We start from the raw sequence: 24,009 nt of genomic DNA, 5'->3' as shown, positions 1-24,009 counted from the left end.
TGTATCATGCCATTGTATGTATAGGCCATGGTAGAAAATCTAGTATCATATTGTCAAGGTATATTTAACAGTTCCACTAGGAGTCCTCCATCTATTTGAGAGCAGAGATGCATACTGCCACCTTCAATTCCAGGTCTATTATTCTCCAATATATAGCTTATTAATGACAATAAATGTACATACATGTTTACCTATATAATCTCTTTGTTTTGCATTTTGAGTGAATGGTGCCTTATAACAGAAAGAACATATTATTTGTCTTTTTGTGACTCACTAATTTCACTGAGCAAAATGAACTCCAGTTGGGACCATTTTGTTGCAAATGGTAAAATATAATTCCTTTTAACAATGTGTGTGGTATTCCATGGAATAGATGTACCACAGTTTCTTTATTCACTCCTCTCTTGACAGGCATCTGGGTTGTTTCCATGTCTTGACTATTGTGGATTGTGCTGCTACAAATATAAGGTTGCAAGTCACTTTCTCACATGCAAATTTCACTTTGAATATATTCCAAGGAGTGGGATAACTGGGTCATATTGTAGAGCAATTTTCAGTTGTCTGAGCAGACTCCATATTGACTTCCATAGTGGCTGCACTAGCCTACACTCCCATCAACAGCAGAGTAGGGTACCTTTTACCCTGGCAGGTGCTGTTAGTAAATTTCTGAATGTAGGCCAACCTCACTAAAATTAGGTGAACCTCAATGCGGTTTTCCTTTGTATTTCCCTGACATTTAGGGAGCCTGAGCATTTTTTCATTTTTCTTTCAGCCATTTGAATTTGTTCTTTTTGGAAATACTGCCTGCTCAATTCCTTCACCCATTTATTTACAGGCTTGCTTAGCTCTCATTCAGTTTCTAAAGCTCTTTGTAAGTCCTGAATATTAGTCCCTTGTAAGTTGTGTAGTATGCTAAGATTTTCTCACATTCAGTTGGCTGCTTCTTCACTTTGTTGATTGTTTCCTCTGCTATACAGAAGATTCTTAGTTTGAGGTAATCCCATTCATTTACTTTGGATTTGACTGCCTGTGCTTTTGGTGGCTTTTTTAAGAAGTCCCCTATTCCTATATCTTGTAGAGTGATTGCTATGTTTTCCTCTTATAGTTTGGTGTTTTCTAGACGCAGACTGAAGTCCGTGATCCACTTAGAGCTGAGATTTGTATAAAGTGAAAGGTGGGTGCCTTACTTCTGCACACTGATATCCAAATGTCCCTACAGCATCAGTTGAAGAGACCAGCCTTTTTCCCTGGATCGTTTCCAGTTTTTAGTTTAGTTTAGTTTAGTTTAGTTTAGTTTAGTTTTATCAAAGATTAGTCAGCTACAAGTGTGGGCTCACTTGTGGTGTTTCTATTCGGTTCCATTGATCTTCTCTGTTTCCGTCGCAGTACCAAGCTATATTGATGACCACTGTCCTATAGGATGTCTTTAGGTCTGGAATTGTGATTCCTCTAGTTTTATATCTATTCTTCAGAATAGCTTTGGCTATTTGTGGTCTCTTCTGTTTTCAGATGAATTTTTGTAACATCTTTTGTAGCTCTGAGAATATTATTAGGATTTTGGTTGGTATCACAATGAATCTGTGTATTACTATCAGCAATATGGACATTTTGATGATCTTCCTGATCCAGAAACCTGGTAAATTTTTCCATCTTGTAATGTCTTCTTATATTTCTTTTTTTAATGTTTTGCAATTTTCACCATGAACATCTTTCAGACCATTGGTTTGGTTTGTTCCAAGGTATTTAAGTTTCGTCTCCATTATTTTAAAAGGAACCATACTTACCTATTCTTTCTCTGCTATGGACTTGCTTATGTATACTAAGGCCAATAATTTATATTGATTGATTTTGTACCCTGCTACCCTGCCAAATGCTTATGAGTTCCAAGAGTTTTTTAATTGACTCTTTTGGTTCTCCTATATAGAGAATCATGTCATCTGAACACAGGGATAATTTTAATTCCTCATGTAAGTTTTGAATTGCTTTAATTTCTTTTTCTTGCCTAATAGCGCTAGTGAGGCCTTCCAATACTATATGGAGAAATAGTGGTGAAAGTGGACATCCTTGTCTAGGTCAAGATCTTAGTGGAAAACCTGCCAGTCTTTCCCTGTTCAATATTATTATAGCAATGGGTTTTTTATATGTTGCTTTAATGGTGCTAGAATGTTTATTCTAAGCTTATCTTGCTTAGGGTTTTTGGCATAAAATACAGTTGGATTTTACCAAATGCCTTTTTTGCATCTACTGAGATGATAACATGATTCCCATTATTCATTTTACTGATGTGATATAGCACATTTATTTGCCTGCATATGTTAAACTATGCCTGCATGATCTGTTTGATGTATTGTTGGATTCTGTTGGCTAGTATTTTGTTGAAGATTTTTGCATCTATGTTCATCATGGACATCACCTTAATACCAAAACCAGAGACACAACAGATAGAGAACTTCCTCACTCTGTCATTCTGCTTTTCAAATAACAAAAATATTTTAAAAGTAAAAACCTTGGTAGGTTTCCTCCCATTATTCAAAATCAAACAAAGCCCAGAAAGTGAAAGAAAAAGCAATTAATCCTAAGAGAAAACCCTTGGAATATGGATGTTAAAAGTTACCTGAGACATCTCAGCAAGATAGGTACGGCGTTCATTGTTAGTCCTGTGGTAAGCCTGTAGGACAGAAAGAAAAGAAAGCAATATAAGATGAGCAATAGCAGCAAGACTTTTAGTGAATTAAGGTTTATAGGTCACACTGAAATCATGGCAGTTTCAAATAAACTGTTTAGTATAGAGTCAAGGCAAACCTTTGATTCTTGCTCCAGTCTAAACGCATAGTCTTTGACTTGATTTTCAAGACTCCTTTTTTGTTTTTCTAGCTGCTTAAGTAATGTATTTAAAGATTCCTGAAAATATAGAAAGTAAATTTAATATGATCTCTTGTTCTAAACAATCATATGAAATGACTATCAATTTCTTTCCTAGTAATAATTGCGGATTTCATAGTTCTATACTATGCATTTTAAAATTAATAATGAACCTGAACAATATGCCATGCATTGTATTAAGCATTTCCGGTTGATTACTTAATTTAATTCTCATTACTACTCTTGAGTTGGATTATGATTCCCATTTCACTCTTTAAAGTAAACCTTACAGAGGTTACATGACTGGCCCAAGGATATGTAGCTAATAAATGGTAGATCCGGAATTAAACAGCACTTTATTCCAAAGAATACACATTAAACAATTATTATATATATGGTTATTTGTATCATTGCTTCCTTTGTTAATGAGAATTATAAGCAAAGACATTTATATACTACACATTCTTTCTGACTGTATACTCACATTTTAAGTCAGTTTTTACTTCCTGCTGAAAACTGCTTTAGATATACACAAGAACACAGTAAGGCACCAATATAAAAGAAAAAGTTTATCACTCCTTTTTCACTAAAAGAGGAAATATGGGCCAGCCATATGGCATGGCAAGTGCAGCCACTCTTGTGATTCCAGCATCCACCTAGAGCACCAGTTCCTGTTCCAGCTGCTCCACTTCTGATTCAATTTCTTTCTGATGGCCTGGGAAAGACAACGGATGCTGGTCCAGATGTTTGGCACCTGTCACCTATATGAGAGACCCAGATGAAGTACCTGACTACTGGCTTAGCCTGGCTCAGTCCTGATCATTGTAGAGATTTGCAAAGTGAGCTAGCAGATGGAAGATCTTTCCCCCTCTTATCTGTCTGTAACTCCTTCAAATAAATAAGCAAAATTCTTAAATACAAAATTGATTCAATTTTTAAAAGACTTAGTTCATTCTTTTTGTTTGAAAGGCAGATTTTTACAGATATAAGAGAAGGTCCTCCATCCACCAGCTCACACCCTAATTAGCCACAAATGTCAGAGCTGAACTGATCTAAAGCCAGGAGGCAGGAACTTCCTTCAGTCTCCCACGTGGGTGCAGGGTTCCTAGCCATCCTCCACTGTCTTCCCAGGCCACAAGCAGGGAGTTGGATCAGAAATAGGGCAGCTGGGACATGAACCAGCATTCATAAGGAATGCTGGCACCACAGGGTGGAGGAATAGCATGATGCACCACTGCAGCAGCACATAGATTGTTTTGATTCATAGTAATATATATTAATATATATATATATATATACACACACACACACTAATTGTTGGGGAAATACTTAATTGCATTGTATTCCAACCTGAGCCACATTTGTTTCCTAGAAAATTGTTAAACAAAATGTAAGGAAACCTTCAGGGAAAAACAGTCATTTATGATAAGGGTCATCTGAACAGAGGTCTTAGTTTGAAGGTACTCTGTAATACACTCACAATTCCTCTGATTATCAATGCTGTGATTTCTTCCACCACTGTTCTTATGCTTTTAGCTTGAGAAATAGCTTATTTTTCTAGTCATAGATTTTCTCTTTTAATGTCAATATATCCCTCATAAACTCTAGAATTTTGTTTTCTGAATCTTACTTTCCCCAGAACTAACCCATTCCATGTTAGCTTTTTCATAGAGGACCTAAATATATAATATTTTGGGGCAAGCACACAGAAGTCCACAAATATGGGAAAGCTTTCTTCTATATTTTCTCTGAGTACTATGTCATGGAGGGTAGAAACAGAAGACTTGGGAGAGAAGATCTGATGAAGAGGCATACAGGTGGTACTATGGAGTGGGAACAAAGGGTAAGATCTTTATATTTCACAGAAATTCTCACTATACAGTGCCCACTACAGAAAAGCCACTAAACCTAGATGGTTTGATGACTTGGTTAGGAGATACTGTCCCGCCTCTCTCTGGGTCACCTTGAACGGCGAGCTGGTGAGCATAGTAACCACAATGAGATCCAAACTGAGCACTGCATACACAGCATGAGTTCCTTCCCACCAAGGGAGCGCTAGTACTTGTGCTGCTCAGTGTCAGCAAGAAATATCATCACAATTCCCTGAAATGTTCCCCACCTCTCAAAGAAATCAACAGCCCCTTGGGGAAAAGTTAATTATGTACAATGCTTTCTACCCTAGAAGAAGCGACAAACCACCCTTAGATGTGCTCCTGCTTACATCTTTCCTATCCACAGTGCTTCCCAGCCAGCAACGTATTTTGGTAACATGTTAATTCTGAGAGGGGAAGATTTGTTTTACTTAGTTTAAAAATATTTAATTTTTGAATTCCTTTTTGTTAATATTTTAATTATGTTTATTTATAGGATGCATTGTGATAATTCAGCATATACATTTAATGAGTGATTACCAAGTCAGGTTAGTTAGCAATTCTAATTCCTTAAATACCTAAAATATTTTTATTAACACTTGATAGCTATATACATCTATGGAGGTATAGAGTGGCATTTCAGTACATGTGCTCAATGTGTTCAAGTCAAAATAACTAATATTTCCCCCTCCTTCACCTAATTTTGCAGCCTTAAAGTTTCCCTCTTCTTTTTTTTCTGTTGTAAGCTATAGTTATCTTATTACGCTGTAGAACATGGGAGGAAGATTTTTTGTTTTTAATCTTAAAAGCTTACTACCTTTTTTCAGGTGGATTGAAAGCCAGGTTCTTTATTGCTAGACTTATTTTCAGAACCTTCTCCATGATTACAACACTGGACATTAAAACATACTTTGGGAACTTGCTACTGAACTCACTGTGTGATATTTGTGACTTCAGGTGAATTCACGAACTGGTTTTAGTCCAATGGGCCCAAAATGTGTAAGTGCTAAACCTATTTATATCTGGGTTGTAATCACCTTTATGTTTTTTCTTACACTGAGAACAGGACAGAAGTACTTTCATTGAGGACTGTCACATGTGAGACCTTTTCTGAAAGACAATAGAGAGTAGCAGAGCAGAATATCCAGCCCATGGGCCACAGAAGGTCAGTGAAATCACTTGGTCTGGACCTGCCAGAGCAGCCGCAGGTACAACTTGAAAGTCAATAAACTTACAGCAGGCTAATTTTTAAGTTGATAACTTTGCTGGCCCACTAAGGATGTTATAGGATCCCCATTCTGAATAGAGGAATAATTGCCCATTCCTCTGGTTTTGTCCGACTAAAATCCATCATGTAAAGTGACTTATGTTGACACCTGAACCTCCCCTGCTATCTTAATCTATCTTCTGTTACTAGAAAAGAATGTCCAAGACTAGTAATTTATAAAAAGTCAATTCTCTCACAGTTGTGGGAGATAGAGGTCCATAATCAGGTGTCTGCACTTGCTGAAATGCCCTGTGCTGCTTCAGGACATGGTGGAAAAGTTTAAGAGAAATAGACATTTCAGAAGAGACAAAACACAAGTGGTGGCCTTACTTTATAATAACTCACTCTTGTGGGTCCAGCGCAATGGTTTAGTTGGCTAATCCTCCCTTTGCAAGTGCCAGGATCCCAGATGGGTGCTGGTTCATGTCCTGGCTGCTCCACTTTCCACCCAGCTATCTCCTTGTGGCCTGGGAAAGCAGTGGAAGTTATGGCCCAAAGACTTGGGCCACTCCACGCCCGTGTGGGAAGACTCAAAGAAACTTCTGGCTCCTGGCTTTGAATCAGCTCAGCTCTGGCCACTGTGGCCACTTGGGACTGAACCAGTGGAAGCAAGATCGTTCTCTGATTCTCCTCCTCTGTGTAAATCTGCCTTTCCAATAAAAATAAATAAATCTTTAAAAATAAACTCACTTTTATGTTTCTACAAACTAAGGTCCCCTCTACATGACTTACTCAACTTTCAAAGTCCCCACCTCCCAACATTGCAGCAATAGCAGAGAAATGTAAATGTGAATTTCAAAGAAAAAAACTATATTCAAACCATAATACCTTTGTTATATGTCCTTTAACCTCATGTAGATGAAGGTTCACTATCCTTTTTTCTTTTCTTCTCCCCATGGTGGACTGTACGCAAGGGAACACATCATGGAAATGTAGCAGAAATTAATATGTTCAAAGGTGGAAACAGAGAGAAGCCCTCATGCATGCACTACAAGAATGGACTCACAATGAAATAACTGACAACCTTCTACACTGATGGGAGACACCCCAGTGGCAATATGATGGATTTGTGAAAACTCACGCAAGACACCCATTGTAAGACTGGAGGGGAGATCAGTGGGGAGAGAAGGGAACTTGGTGAGGGGAAAGGGAGACCCCCAGTGCCAACTAAACTATACGTCTAAAAAGGATTATTAAGTGTGCAATCTTTGATATCTGCATTAAAATTATGTCATTGTAAAATTTTAAAAATAAGGCAGGAGGAAGGTGGGTGAGGATCTTGGGCAGGAAGGAAGCGAGAATGGGAAGTATCACAAGGATTCCAACTCTGCATTTTGAAATACGTGAAATATGTTCACCTGACACAAATGAAACAATTTTTAAAGGAAATTAATATAAATATCTTTTATGGTCAGACTGAATGTCATATAATGCTACTTGAACTTACCACCATCAAAGTGCCCACATCTAATGCATAATGAATATTCCCATCACTGTGCCAGTACCTAATGAACAATAAATGCCTTCATTTCCTTTTGGGTGTGGATAATACTTACTATATTAGTGTACTTGGAGTGCAATCTCATACAAGCCCTTGTCCAGTTGTCTTGGACTCTTAATTTGTAGCACAGAGATTAGTTCCAATACCTGTTTGAATGAACATGCTACTAGCCTTAAATGACACCTAGGAACTCAAGTCTTGCTTCCAACATATCCTTAATCATAGCTCAAAACTTCAATCATGAACACCTGAGGGGCTCTAAAGGGGACCAAAACTGACTGGATGGGTGAGGGTTGATGCATACTGGCTAGTCCTATTTAGTGCTTTTACAGAATTATTCCTATCTGGGAAATACATTCTGGGCTCTGTACCCTGTATAAAAGGATCATTTCATAGTAAATTCATTATTTGCATCTACCCCTAGACCTGCCAGAGCAGGTCCAGGACAGAGATGGGTAGAAATACTATGGGTGGCCATTCTATCTGAGGTTCTCACCCTCTGGAGTAATGAGCTCTGATAACATGAAAGGCAGTGAAAACATCTTCACTATGAAACATATGTTTGAAATGGGGCAAAGCACAGTTTTTGGAACAAAAGGAGTTTTCTTCTGAAAGAAGACACAGGAATGCTGATCAAATCAAACAAATGTGGCTCTACAAAGATAATTTTAATAACTTGCATCTGGTCATGTCATGTAGCTCTTAGAAAGAATTGGGGAAAGGCAAGATGAATGGAGCTACACAGTTTAAGGGACTGTGTGAGGCTCCCAAACATACTGTTAGTCTAGGACTAGAGCAATAATGCATTAACATACTTTAAAAATCAATGCCTATACTAATAACTGATAATTTTCTTTAACTTCATCTATGTTTCATATTGTCACAGGTTGAATTTAAAAATAGTCAAGTAAAATTCTCTCAGCTCTTGCTGGTCATGGTTTAGGTCACCACATCTGTTAAACAAAAAAGAATGAAAGCAGCTGATTTACATCTCCACAAAGCAAACCTGCAAGATAAGGGGTTTTAGGGCCCATGCTCAGAAATACAGCTAACTCACCAAACATTTATCCTTTCTTAGACACTTTTTGGTAATTATTAACAGTTTTAAAATTTCTACTGAGAATATAATTAGGCCAGCTGAAACAAGGCAAATTATAGCCTCTCAAAATAATACGATAAAATGAATCCCTCAGAAGGGATGATTCCCCACTATATATATTAATATCCTTGTTAAAATATAATCAGGTAATATTTCTCAGGCAAGTGCTATTCATCTTTGAAAACTAATTACGTACTGGCAACATGAATGGCCTCTAGCTCCCTTACCCCAAATATTGCAGAAGAAATTTTTTAAAAGCCAAACATACGTAAGAGGCTAAATGGGGCTATGTTATAGAACATGAAACCTTCATTATATAAACTACTGACATATGAAGAACTTTGGAGGGACAGAGAGTGATGGAATTAATTCAAAATTGTACTATGTGAATCTCTTATCTTAAGGATTCTCAGATTAGGTTACCACACAAACATGAATCAGTAACATCATTTGTTAATATAGTTTGTTTATATCTATAATGATTGTATACATAGGAAAGAGAACCTAGTTCTTTCAAGTATTGTTTAAATAGGAAAATGCATTCTAAGATCTAGAAGAAATTATCTTGCAAATAACCCACTGGAGTACAAAGTGCGGTATATTAATTATGGCCTCATTAAGATCCAAAATTAGGAATACATAGAAAAATGTACAAGGTAGCAGTACAAGTCCAAGGCAATAAATGATAAAATGTTAAGCACAGATAGTAAAGGCTTCACAAGCTCTAAAAAGTGATTTATCTTGGGCCCCTGCATCCATGTGGGAGACCCAGAAGAAGCTCCTGGCCTCAGATTGGCTCAGCTCCAGCCACTGCAGCCATTTGGGAAGAGAAACAACAGATGGAAGATATTTCTCTGTCTCATCTTCTCTTTGTAAAATTAGCTTGCAAATAAAAATAAATTTAAAAAAAGAAAGAAGGAGAAAGAGAGGGAGGGAATCAACACAGGCTACAACATGCAGAGTCACCCAAATTGAAAGACTTTGGAAGGGGCAACATGGGGGTGGACTAGTATTATGGGCATCAGACTAGGCTGCCACCTGCTATGTAAGTATCACACAGGAACAGCAGTTCAAGACCTGGCTGCTCTGCTTCCAACCCAGCTCTCTGTAAATGTGCTGTGGAAAGCAGTGGAGGATAACCTAAACTACCATCCATGTGGGAGACCCAGATGAAACTCCTACATTTGGTGTGATCCAGCCTTGGCTTTTGTGGCTATTTGGGGAATAAAGTAGCAGACAGAAGATTGCTCTCTTTGTCTCTCCCTCTCTGTGTGTAACTTTGCCTTGCAAATAAATAAATGCATATTTTAGGAAAACGAAAAGAGGCATGCAGGAGAGACGGGAAGGACAGCTGCTGATGGGTGGAGCACTTGTGGCCACGCTAGGGAGGCATCTACAATATCTTCTAGCACGGCAGGTGCATCAGTCCTTACCAGGGAAGGATGTGCCACTCTGAATGTTCAGAGGGTCCAGAGGGAATTTCAGAGTCACCCTTCTTAGGAGGATCTATACAGATCTCTGTCAGTTATCAGGATCCCTGTTCATACCCATCACAGCCCGGCCCTTCACTTAACAGAATTCCCTGGGCTAAAGAGTTAAATGACTCGGGAGGTTTGAAGCTTTCGCACATATGATCTCAGCCTGCTGTTCTGCTCATCCTTCCATGGCTGGTACACACAGGCTACAACCTAAGCATGTTTGTCAATCATGATCCTTGTGCAGGCTGGCAATAGAACTTACAGTAACTCCCCCAATTTCCTAGTGCCAACATTATAGCTTCTTCCAGACTATTCCCTTCCACCACATTTTTCCAATGTGACCATAAGTGAAATCTTTAATACCTGAACTGCCATCCTGGGCCATGAGATATAGTTTCATCTACCAATCAGAACAAGATCTTTTGCCATCAAACAGAGAATGAACCAGCCACAAATCCTTATTGTACCTCATTTCCTCCTATCACACTTAGCACTCCTAACTTTGGCCCTAGTCTTCTAAGAAACAGACATCAAGATTAAATTTGCAAAAATCATCTTATTTAATAAAATCCAAGGAAGCAGGCAGGGGCAGAATATATATTTGAATGTTAATGATGGGGAGAAAGAGGGGGTGGAAGACTATAATGAACTCTAAAAAGGTTTGCCGAAAGGCCCAGCACAGTAGTCTAGCAGATGAAGTCCCCACCTTGAATGCGCAGGGATCCCATATGGGCATCGATTGTAACCCCAGCAGCCCCACTTCCCATCCAGCTCCCGACTTTGGGCCTGGGAAAGCAGTCGAGAATGGCCCAAAGTCTTGGGATTCTGCAGCCATGTGGGAGACCTGAAAGAGGCTCTGGGCTTCTGGCTTCGGATCAGCTCAGCTCTGGCCATTGTGGCTGCTTGGGGAGTGAACCAGCAGACAGAAGATCTTTTCCAATAAAAATTTAAAAAATAAATTTTAAAAAAAGTTTGGCAAAGCCTTCAGGAAACCTAAGGCAAAGTCAACTGTTACTGGAGTCTGGCTTCCCAGGAATGAGCTGCCTTAGTATCTCACACTGCACTTGGTCATAAGGAACAAATGACCCCTGGGAAGCATGACCTTGTTACAAACACAGTAATAGGATTCCAGATGCCGCACTGGGGTCTTCAATCATTAATCTTCTTATCCTGGAAAGTCTGGGAAGTGCACTGTCTTTTCTCCAGGGCTTTAAAATACTTCAACTGCAGAATTCTACTGCCTCCTAACCTGTAAGGTGTTCTTCCACCTTGCATGGCGTCCCCATACACCCACCTCTTGCCCCAACCCTATGGATAGGGCAGGGAAAGAGAGATTAGACTTACGTTATTCATAGTATTTTAATGCGATCCCATCATCCTTACACCTTTCTACCAAAGTTCAGAGAACCACTGCATTTTAAGTGTATTCTGGCTATCAGGGAGGCATGGGGTCCCAGTAATTAAGTATTCCATGTATATGTGTTCAATGAGGCTTCCAGCTTTAAGCTTCATTCTTGCCCTGGCTTTCTTCTCTGAGTCTGCCACTATCTGTTCTATGGTTTTTCTCTGGGGACACTTCCTTATTGCTCCCTCAAATCTCGTTGGTATTCTTCCAGCAGGTAGCCTTCAAAAATGGGTTTGAATCTTCAACCTGCTGAGATTTCTTTTTCTAGTTATCCATTCATTTAAATTATCAATGGTCATTTTCTGTGAATAAGTATCATATTCAAACCTAAAAATGTGAGCAGAACATTGGATACCTATTTTTAACAGTTTTTGATACTTCAGAATCAACTTTGCCAAAACAATGCTACGGTTTTACTTGCAAAAATTACACCCCAATAAAACCAATTTTTTAAATGGTAGCATGAATATGCTTCAAGTTCACATGAGTTATTTTGATTTGGTTAGGTGGGAGTATTTTAAATTTTTGCACATGCGAAAAAGGGTATGTAAAAGCAAACACACACATACACACACACACATAGACACACACACAATGATGAACAGTAGTACTCACTGAAAAAAAAAATTCCTAAAAGAGCCCAAGTGCCAGACACAAAACATCTCCCTTGACTTTTTCAACTAAAATATTTGGCTAATAGGGTACATTTTTAAAATACAATGATACTGAAACTTCAGTAATGTTTCTTTGATAATTTTATACTCAAAACTATGAATGCAGCTCTTTCATTTGCATGTATGAATTACATAAGTCTGATACACACCCCGTAGAAAATGTATTCAGCAGTGACTGTATTTCAGATGTGGACCACTGGCTGAGTGCTCTTTCTTCATTACCACCTTCAGCCTCTAAACACTCGTCTCCCAGGCTTGTATCTATCTGTCTGTTTCCTCTAAGTTCAACATGGTGGTGCAATACAGTGTACTGCCTCTGGTTAGCCTCAGGATGGTGGCCACAGTCATTTCTAGCTGGTATGGCCCCAAATTCCTGAGACCCGACTCACTCTCCTTTCCCTGCACCTGCCACCTGAGCTGTCTTTCAGAGACACTATGCTTAGAACTTACCCTGGAACTCAAGAAATCAGGGTGACTCATTGTGGCAATTTCACGGGGATCAGCCCAGCACACCAATAAATCATGCTGGAGAGAACACATTCTGGATTTCACAAAAATTGCACCAGTCATTAAACACCCTGAGCCATGAGCAGCAAATGTTTAGGATTAGCCATTTGTAAATTTATTATATGTGCCTGAAATTTTTAGAGATTTTGATACCTTAATTGTACTGACTGTAAAAGAGCAGGTTATCTTAAGATTTTATCAGAGTAACAGACAGGTTTCATGCCATCACTTTCAATTCACTAGAAAATTCATAACTTTGCTATTGATCTCCCCAAGGAGCCGTTTCACCTGTTATTGTCATCAGTGAACACACACTAGAAAACACAGCCTGGATCTAAATAAGACTCACTAAAAATTAACCAGAGGAAAGGAAAGATGCACACAAATTAATTCTACTATCATGAAATAGATATTTTGCTTTTGGTACAAATGAGATCTTTCCATTCTAAGTTGTATAACATCTTACTTATATTCTTAAAGGGTCATTTTCTAAGAGTAAAGTGAGGCAACAGGATAAAAATAGAAAATTTCATGAGATTATTTACAAGTCTGAAGTAAAATATATTTAGGATCAAAAAACTTAAGTCTCAACTCCTTTATCACAAGCAAAAATGAAGCATTATTTTAAAAAAAGTAATTGATTTGCTAATGAACACACAGAGGAAATACAGCTAATTGAAAAAAATTCCACTTAATACTTTCAAGAGAAAAATACAAGAATACAATACAGTTAATCACAGCTCCAAGATATACAGTACTTTTCAACAGACATCCTAAATAATTAAACTCCAGCATTCTGAATGCTTAAATGCCAACTGCCCCCTTGTGGACAACACTGTTATTAAACTTTCCTAGGAAATCTTCGTGAGTTGAGGCTGTTATTTGTCTCCAACCTGATCATTCTGATCTTTGGGAAGAACAATTAAGTGACATCTGCATCATAACCTAGGAGAAGACAGTCTCAGATTGATTCTACAGACCCACTAAGCCTGATGGTTACTGGAAATTCCACTTCTTGCTTTGTTAATACCACATTCTTGCAAAGCCAAAATCCCCTCACCAATACTTTTTATTATATGGTTGATTTATCACCTTAGTATATTTTATTTATAGATTTATCTATTTGAAAGGAAGTGAGTCAGAGGAAGAGGGAGATCCAGAGAGGAGAAAAGAGAGAGAGAAAGTTCAGCACGGGTACACTCTCTAAAATAACTGTAACAGCCATGGTTGGGCCAGGTCAAGGCCAGGAGCTGGGAATTCAACCTGGGTCTGCCTAAGCAGATGTGGTAGGAATCAAGCAGGCAAGCCATGATCCACTAATTTCTCACATGCATTAGCAGGAAGCTGGATCAGAAGTGGAGGAGCTAGAACTTTGATATGGATGCTGGCATCACAAGTGGGGGTTTGTTTCACTATGCCACAATAACTTCACTTTGAATAAGACATATTTGTAACTATAGATTACATTCTGAGGTCATCAATTTTAATGTCCAGTTATCTAAATATATACACATAACTTAAAAAAAAACCAAACTTTCTAAGAAGTTTTGGATGTGGAAATGACCAGAGCCCAGTGGGAGCACAACAAGTAGGATATGTGGGAAGGTCCTAAGACGATACTTGTTCAAGGCCCTGTGTGACAATATGCTAAAAGAATCTGAGCCACTATTAAGGACAGAAATGAATATGACAGGAAAACAGCAAGGGTGATCAAATTATGGAGATCTATGTGTGAAATACAAAATGGACCAATATGGAGACCAGTTTGAGAATCTTGTTTCTGTGGAAGGTCAGGTACGTGACAAAGAACCCAATGGTTAAAAAAAAAAAGCAAGGAGAAAGGGCTTCTGGTCTACACCATGGGTGAAATATACTATAGAAGGGAATCTGGAAAAGCAGCCAAAACTTAATTTCAAAAAGTCAATCCATCGAAGACTCAATTTGCAAACAAGTTGGTTTTCTAATGATTCCAAATTTACAAATTTACCAAAACTTTGGCTTCAAAGTGAACTTTGGCTTTCATAAGTAAATATGGGCCTGAACATATTCATTTGCTAAATACATTTTTCAATGATTGTACCACACACTAAGCCATTTCAGTCAGTCAAGTTTTAACCAATTCAAGATTCCTTAAAATGTAACTAAACAGTTTCAATGATAATATTCATGGACTGGAACTTCAGCAACCTGCATTCCTTTGAATTCACTTACTACAAATTAGTCAAAAGTCCTACAAAAATGTTTAAAATTCAGTGTTTTCCTTTGAAAAAAATGGCTTTGCTTATCGAAAGACAGAGAGAGAGAGAGAGAGAGAGAGAGAGAGAGAGAGAGAATGAATGAGTCTTCCATCCTCTGGTTCTTTTCACAAATGGCCACAATAACCAGGTCTGGGTCAGTTGAAAACTCTGATCTCTCTCATGGTTGACAGGGGTCATCGTTCTGCTGCTGCGGTCCTAAGCACTTCAGCTGAAACTGGGACCCTAACATGGGACGCCAGCATCACACACAGCGACATACCATACTATACCATCATACCTGCTCCAAGATGAAGCATTTTCCTAAATAATGCTTTTCTGTTGCTGTGCCTTCTACCCCATGCCTCCCATGACCAGCTAATCCTGGTGGCTTTGAAAGAAGGGATTGACGAAAAAAAGCCAGGTTCAGCAAAATTATGCTTCAATGCTATAAAAGGCTAAATATTATAATGAAAATAGACACAAGGCAGCTGAACAGTAATCTATAGCCATTTTAAGATGTATAGAACCCGGTTGTATATAAACTAAAATTGAAATGTCAATGAAGTAGTCACAGGATTCAAATGTGTCTTTGGAATTAGGTTACAATTTTATTTAGGAAAAAAAATATAACAAGTAGTTGTGTCCCTGGTCAGGATACCTACTTTCTTTGTAGCAATAACTGGGTTTGCGTCCGGAGTTTGGCTCCCAGCTTTAGCTTCCTGCCAATGCTAAGCCTGGTGATATAAGGCCTAGATTGAGTTCCTGGCTCACAGATGCAGCCTGGACCGGCCCCAGCTGCTGTGGGCTTTGGGGAGTGAATATGGGCATTAGTGAATGCGCTGTTCTCTCTGTGTAACTCTGTGTGTTTCTGTGTCTCTCTCCCAAGCAATTTTCTTTAAAAAGTAAAACATAGCGCCCGGTGTGATAGCATAATGGTTAAAGTCCTCGCCTTGCATGCACCGGGATCCTATATGGTTGCCTGTTCGAATCCCAGCAGCACTGCTTCCCATCCAGCTCCCTGCATGTGGCCTGGGAAAGCAGTAGAGAACAGCACAAAGCCTTGGGACCCTGCACCGTGTGGGAGACCGGAAAGAAGCTCCTGGCTTCGGAATGCCTCAGCACCAGCTGTGTGGGCACTTGGGGAGTAACTATCAGACAGAAGCTCTTCCTCTCTGTCTCTCCTCCTCTCTGTATATCTGACTTTCCAATAAAATATATATAAATCTTTAAAAAAAAGTAAAACACAATCTAAAAAAAGAACTATGAGTATGTTTGATTTTTGATTTTTAAGTTGTTCTTTTTATTTGCCTGCTATGTTCCACATACTATCAATATAATGCACATTTTTTGCCCTTCATTTTAAATGAGCTTATGTGGCAGACAAAGCTAATTGCATATCCTACATCCATTCTCTTCGTCATACTTAAATGCTCAGTAAAACACTGTCTTTCCCAGCCTCTCTTGCATATGGAAGTGGGCTCATGGCATTGTCCCGGTCAAGGAAATATGGAGGGGAACTGCTGGATGCAGCATATAGCAAAGCTCTCTGAAGAGAAGTCAATTTCACAGGCCTTCCTCTTCGAACTTCTCTGTTCATCTACTTCTTTGAGAATGTGAAAATATATTTTCAAGTGTAAAAGTGAATCAGTTATTTTATAAGCACAGGGTCAGAGGCTACTCGCTAAAGAATAGATTAGAAAGTCAGGAGGAGCGGAGCCGAGACACCTGCAGGCATTCTAGAGCCTCTTCAACCACCCTAGGCTTCCTACACACAAGGAAAAAATCCCAAACTTCATACCTTAACTTTTTAAACTATTCCCTTTCATTAGACTGAATGCTATCTTAACTGATATACCTTGTTACAATGAAATTTTAACAAATTGTGCCACTATTTTTCAAAGTGCTATATGGTCTGTATTACATCCAGATGAGAAAAGTGAACCTCGAAAATATTGAAGGTTCCAACTAGCCTGTGCCAGCACAGACGCAAACTGAAGTGAATAATTTTTTTCCAAATACTAAAATCAAATATAAATGATTCAGTTTGAAAATTTAGTAATTCATGTTTCTTTTCAGATAGCATTTCTAAAACTTACATATACTTATATATAGTGTATATACATATACATATATGGTGTTCAAAAACTTGTGTTTATACCTTTTATTTAGCATAATAAGAAAAGCTGGCTTTTGATGTAACTCAAAATTACCATTCAGAATAAATGATATCAATTTATAGGTTTACTGTCTCTAAAGATCAAACAACCCACAAGAAGTATAAATAATCAGGAAATTTGCAAATAGTGTCTGATTCATACTTCAGTCAGCAAAGCAACTGATTTAAGCCCTTTCTCTAACAATCAACTTAAGGGGAGATTTAAAATGTCTGTATTGCACAAACAATATATGTTCGCAAATATAGCTGGTTTCTAACAAAGGATAAGCCTTGGCAAATCTTCTCTCCTTACACAGGAGAAATCTGCCAGCCAGTTACAGGATGTTTGGCCAGCAGCTGATGCTGCTGCCACCAACTCTAGATTCCTAATCACTACTGCTCAGACAAACCTCTCCTGGCTCCCACGGTTTAACAACACCCAAACCCTTGTGCCGGCGACGCCCGGAGAACAGAGAGAACACCTGCAGAAGAGCCTGGACTTCCATTCTCCTTCCTTCTTGTTTTCTTGTCTCTTCAGTTCCTTATTGAAGAGAAACACAAGTATAATTCTCTGCCTCTGGATTTAAATTTCTCGGGAAACCACTTTCTTCAGTAATGACACAGATTCATCAAGGAAAAAAAAACTGCCCACATGAATATGTTACAGGTAGCAGCCAAAGAACCATTTACAAGCTCCTAAGATATAGTAATATAACGTTTTACCACATCATGTCAACATTCGTTGGATTCTGCATGAGGTTAGTGACACCCAGTTTCTCTAGCTAGTGTTTAACTGGGGCTAGGGCCGGGTTAAGAAGGGGCAGGTATCCAGAATATTTTACATTCTGTAGGTAGTAGTTTATATTGCCTAGGCAATATTAAAATTCTATCTGCAATTAAGAAAAGAAAAAGGCACTATTCTGAAATTATTCAAGCAGCAATGTCTAAGTGCCACCAGATGGGGATATGACTCTGGCGGAAGTGGTAGAGATGGGAGCTTCAGTTTTTCCAATTAAAAATATACATACTTTTCAGACTACCCAGACATAGAAATGAGGGTATTTCAGGGTGGAAATAACACAGAGGGATGTAAAAGGACCTATTTCTCCTTGATTCGTTATTAGCAAAATAAATAAATAGAGCCATGCCTCTGGAGGATGGCAGTGATGCCAGGCACCCTTCTGCTAGAGTCCAGTAGAATGGCTTTAGTGATATTTTAATAAAGCCCCTCAAAGGTAAGGGATCCTAATGATCCATTCTGGCACGCTACACCTGTGACCTTGGAGACCATGACAAGGACAACAGGCATAGGCAATGTCTGAGGTTCAAGGCACATTAAAAAAAGAGAGCAAGGTAGCTTTAAAACAATTCCCAACAAAGAGCAAAATTAAGTTTGTTTCTCAAGATTTTTTTCAGGTACCTAAACATCATTAATTCTCATTATGATAAATAAATAAGTCTATATAAATATAGAATTATATGAGTGTGACACTTACTGTTAAACTTTTTTTAAAGCTAAGATAAGTATTAAACATCTGCCAACTTTCACACACACACACACACACACACACACACACACTATACATTTGATACTTCGGGAGGTGACAGACATATTCATCATCTTAATTGTGGTAGTAATTTCATGCTTATATGCACATGTCAAAACTCAGACTGTACACTTTAAATATGTGTGGCTTAGTATATGTCAAGTGAAACTCAATAAAAGTGGAAATTTTTTTAAATAACCAAGGTATAACAAATATTTTTTTTAAAGACTTGCAGTTATTCAGAGTGTAACATCTGTAAGTGGTCCGGTCTCCAGGCCCCACAGTTCTACATACAGTTATTTCAAAATTCTTTGTTGCCATTTCTGACAATCATTGTAGAAAGGCCCTTGGGTTAGGCCAGCACGGTATAAAAAAAATAATAAATGCAGGCTGTTTTAGGATAGTCTGGCTCTATACTTCCAGGCTGTGTGCCTGAGTAAATCCCTTCATCTTTTTGAAGCTTAGTGTCACAAAGAGTAAATGGAATAATATACTTAATCTGACGAGGGTCTTGCAATACTGAGATAAAAGACATGAGATTAATTTGCATATTATGCATGTTTAATTAAGAGAATATACACTGTAACATACAAAACAGATTAATCTAAATCTTTTCTTAGGGATTAAAATGAACCTCAAAGACAAAAGATGCCATGAGGGAAACCAAAAGGAAAAGTAGATAGACCTATGAGACTTCAGGTTTATTGTGTAGTAATTTTATGGCTTTTCTCTTTATTTCATGCATGTTCTATGTGTCTCTGTGATTATGAATGTGCACATGTGAGTGTGTATATTTGTACATGTGTATTTCTGTTTCACAGGAACCAGAATGAAATATTTTTAGGCAAATTTAGGCGAATTTGGAAGCATAAAAAATGGACACACTTGGATTTCCCACCTAGCCAAACTACCGAAATTCCTTGTCTATCATCCTGCTTGCTAGTTCCAACACCAGCATCCCTGCTCAGCTCTAGGGGAAAGATTCAGCAGATAGCCCTTTAAAGTTCACATTCGGGGAACAGCTCTCCTGAACAAAGCATTTCATCTGGATAGTATTTTAACATTTGTTGGAAACTATCTAGAGTAAAAAAGTACATAACTTTCTTTGATAATCCTTCATTCGTAGCAATCTTTTACTCACCACTGGCATTCTTTCATAGGCACGGATAGAAGAGAGTTTGTCTAAAATAAAGAACATATGAGAGGATCTATATTTTATCAGGCCTTTCTATTATTTTTAAAATATTTAAAAGCCATGTATTATTTCTTGGAAAGCTAGAGAGATACGAAGAAAGGCAGACAGATACATATCTTCCATCTATTTGTTCACTCCCCAAATGCCTGCAACAGTTGAGTCTTGGCCAGGCTGAAACCCAGGAACTCAGTTGACCACACCCAATTATCTGACTCACCACCTGCTGCTTCCTAGCCATTAGCACGACCCTGGAATCAGAACAAAAGCTGAGATTTTTAGTAAAAATAAAAGTCTATAAAAGAGGAAAAAGTGCTACAGGGTGTGGGCATTTCTAGCAGTACCATAACCACTGTATCTACCCCCATTGGAGCATTCTTTTTTTTTACTTTAAATTTTTAAGATTCATTTATTTATAATGGAAAGTCAGACATACAGAGAGGAGGAGAAACAGAGAGGAAGATGTTCCGTCCACTGACCCACTGCCCCTGCAGCCATAACGGCCAGAGCGAGCCAATCCGAAGCCAGCAGCCTGCTCCTCGACCGCCTCCTTCCAGGCCACAAACAGGGAGCTGGATGGGAAGTGGGGCCGCCAGGATTAGAAGCACCTACCATATGGAATCCTGGTGCTCGCAAGGTGAGGACTCTAGCCACCAGGCTACCACGCCAGGCCCCATATTGGAGAATTCTTAGGTCATAACACAAACCTGAAGGATTTCCACGGATCTTTTCCATTTTCTCTTGCAGAGAAATAATTTGTTTTTCTAGTTGATCATTCAGTTCAAGTTGTGTCTCATAACGGGTTTTCCATTCCCCACCTGAATGAATTGGAGAAGAACTAAGATCATTTCAGTGACTCTCATTTATTACAGTGACATGAATTAGCTCCATTTTACTCTTATTCTTGACTTTTTCAACAATACAGGTAAACCCTAAGGAAATAGTTTTAAAGTATGTTTTATATCAGATAGGATTTTACAGAACATAGGGGCTAAACCCACAGTCAGGCTTCCACACTGCCAGAACTTACCACAACTATTGTCCTTCGTATTCTTTCCTCCTAAAACCTTCCACCCATACCACTTTATCTTTTATTTCCTTGAGAATTCCATCATGAATTCGATTGGATGGAATATCAAGAACATATTTCTTTCCTTGGAACTAGAAAACTTACATGTGAAAAACCCTAAACACTGCTTACCCTCCTATCCAATTTCCTATTCATTTTTTTTCTTTGGAAAAGAACTCTGAAATCCATTTAATAACTATCACTTGTATGTGTTCTATCTGTAGCAGATCGTATTGTATATATATTAACTAACTGAATCCTCAATTTGAAAAACTTAACTATTTCACAAATGAAGAAATCAAGGCTGAGAGATTCAGAATAACATCTGACTGTCAATGGAACTGTTAAATATACCCTGACAATCTGACACTAGATTTCCCCCCGCTGCCTGTACCTACAATGCATGATACACTTAAATAGCAGAGCGGTGGAACTGTGACTTGCTGGAGAACTATACTACTGTAATCTGAGGGGAAATGGTGGGAGACGGGCGAGTGGATAGGGAGGAAGAGGAAGTGCAGGGGGAATTGCTATATCGATAAAATCATATGTAAAATAATAATTAAAAAGAAAAGGATGATAAGCTAATCAATGAGGGAACAGAAGTTTAAACCCAGTTTTATCTGACTAGAATATAGACCCTTAAACTACAATAACATGTAGACATTTATTTTTCAGCATGTTTCTTTCATTAAACCCTTTGGCTCTAAAGACCAAAACATTTTTTTCTTGTTGTTCTAGAGGGGGGAAAATAACACAGCTTAGAATAGAAAAGTCTTAGTTCAGCTTTAAGTCCCAAAGCTAACTTTTTTTTTTTATTTGGCAGGTTTTGGGGAGAGGGTACGGGGCAAGAGAGACAATGTCTTTAACTTGAATATCTGAATTTCCGCCACATACATGCTGATGGAGGACTAAGAGGGCACTAACACACACCAGTACCAACCCCCTCAACTTTGATACAGGGCATCTTACACCTTCATCTCAGTACAAATGTGATTTACCAAAGAAAGGGAAAAACACTATCCCTAACAAATTAAAATCACTATTTCAAATGCTTGCCTGGTTAATAATAAAGAAAACCCACTGGAATTTCTGGTCTTTTCCAAGTGGATGCAGGCTCACAAGACTGGTGACTAAAAGCATCTTTCTTTTCATACAACAGCACTGGATTCCACAAAATGTATCGATTTCCTAATTATCAACCATCTTCTTGTCAAAAGCAGGGCTGCAATGGGCCTTACTTCTCCTGCCATAGTTTATTCTGTGGTTCTGTAATATTTTCATCATCCTTCATTTGCCGGTACAATGAGGTTATATGTATATATTTGCTCCAAAATACAATTGGAAGTTAAAAAGTACGAGTTTTTGAAACAGATTTGATTCTAGGGAGAAGTTTAGGAACATTTGAAACAGGCCTATATCTCTGAGACTGCCACAGTAAATTTAACACCATGCAAAAAGTTACTCACCTTGAGCACAATAGAAGCCAAGCTAATATGCCTAAGATACACTTATAAAAAGATGTTCTAAAAATACAGGTTTAAAAGATACACATTTATTGTGGAACAACTGCATCTCTGGGGCTGGTGGGAGTGAGAAGAAAGAAATACTCTGAGCAACGCCTCCCTCCATAAAATCACTACTCCTGCAGCAGCAACACTGCGACAGTGAAATAAAGAAAAACTCAAGAGGCTTTACAATCAAAGCTAGGCTTTGGCTAGGCTCACTACAGTGAAAATAAAAGCAGCATAAAAATCGAACACTTGTAGAAGTTTGACTCATGGAGGTTCACCAAGCAGGAAGAAATTAGGTGGGGAGTATCTTCCATGTGGGATTTTATTCTTGTTTTTGCCAAGGAAGCAATACAACACTGCTAACAATATCAAAAAGGTCCAATTAAGCAAAAATGCCAAGTTGCTCAATTGGTTAATCTTCTGCCTGCAAGCACAGGCATCCCATATGGGTGCTGGTTCATGTCCCAGTTGCTCCACTTCCAATCCAGCTCAGTACTTATGGCCTGGGAAAGTAGCAAAGATGGAGACCCCAAGGAGGCACCTGGCTCCTGGCTAACCTAAACCCCTCCTAAACCCCTATTGCTAACCAGCAGTAGGACTAGCCAGGAGAAAAAGAAACAGTCAGAACCCTGGAGAATGTCTCCAGTCATGCTGCTGAGGACACAGCAGGCTGTCCCATCTGGAGGGCAGTATAAGGGAATGACAGTTGAGAAGAGATGTCAAGATTAGAGGTCTGGGAATGCATCTTGGTGGAAATGACTATCACAACACCCAGAGAAAGAGGGAACCTGCATTCCAGAAGAGCATGAGCTTTATCTACCATGTCAAAAAATAAAATAACAAACATGTAAAAAACAGAAGGAAACAGTAATGCAAAGTGTATCGCTTCTTGACAAGGCTGCCTCTCCCTCATTTAGGCAATTTCATAAAGGAAAAAACAGTATCTGGAATTCCACTTTAGGCTTAAGTCATGTCTATCACTTATCAGTTTATTTGATTTGGAGGAAATTCTTACCTTTTTTGTGCCACAACTTCTCATCTGTAAAACAAGGATAATTAAAATTCCTGTCTTAGCAGACACTAAGAGGATTAATTAAAATATGCAAAAGTTTAGAACACTGCACAACATGCAAAAATGCTATAAAATTAACTGCTGTTGTTCAATATCCTTTTCACCATCATCAGTGTAAAAATTTCATCTCAAAAGTGACACTTTACTGCTACTAATAACACATAAAGTACTGATTCTATTTTTTTAAAATCCTCTGCTTCTTAAATAGTCAACAAATTGTATCTTTCCATTTCAAATTTCTTTGATTGGAAGGCAAGTTGGCTATTTCTCTATATGCAAGAATCATCTTTTTATGCCCTATTCACATTTATCTTTTGGTAACTTCCTGTTTTCTAATTTAATTGTAGAGAACATAAAGTGAAAATCCATGGCTTTTGTCCAATATCTTGCTTATTCACAGCTTCGCCATAGTGCTATTTGACTTTTCACATGGGCTACTCATTTGGAAGTCAAATCTAGTTATAATTTTTTCAATCGTTATTTTATTACTCTTATATTAAGAAAGCCATCATTATATAATAAGATATTGATTCATAAATACTTTCATAACTTTTTAATA

The 24,009-nt window shown here is 38.3% G+C and overlaps 1 protein-coding gene across 4 annotated transcripts in view; it reads right to left on the bottom strand.

Moving 5' to 3' along the window:
* Positions 1-24,009, bottom strand: part of CCDC169 (coiled-coil domain containing 169) — a 46,735-nt gene that overhangs the window by 10,313 nt on the left and 12,413 nt on the right. For 2 of the 4 annotated variants that reach the window (XM_012926965.2, XM_012926970.2), the window contains 5 exons: positions 23,394-23,417; positions 20,503-20,613; positions 19,745-19,785; positions 2,803-2,901; positions 2,615-2,668 (listed from right to left, as the gene is read on the bottom strand). In XM_012926965.2, the coding sequence (XP_012782419.2) occupies positions 2,615-2,668; positions 2,803-2,901; positions 19,745-19,785; positions 20,503-20,613; positions 23,394-23,417 (329 nt within the window). The remainder of the gene's footprint in view (positions 1-2,614; positions 2,669-2,802; positions 2,902-19,744; positions 19,786-20,502; positions 20,614-23,393; positions 23,418-24,009) is intronic. The other 2 variants (XM_004577531.3, XM_058670857.1) reach the window with 2 other exon arrangements.

The sequence above is a fragment of the Ochotona princeps genome, chromosome 12, assembly GCF_030435755.1.
Source record: "Ochotona princeps isolate mOchPri1 chromosome 12, mOchPri1.hap1, whole genome shotgun sequence".
NCBI lineage: Eukaryota > Metazoa > Chordata > Mammalia > Lagomorpha > Ochotonidae > Ochotona > Ochotona princeps.
Note: the sequence above shows the minus strand (reverse complement) of the source record. Positions and strands in the feature narration are given on the sequence as shown.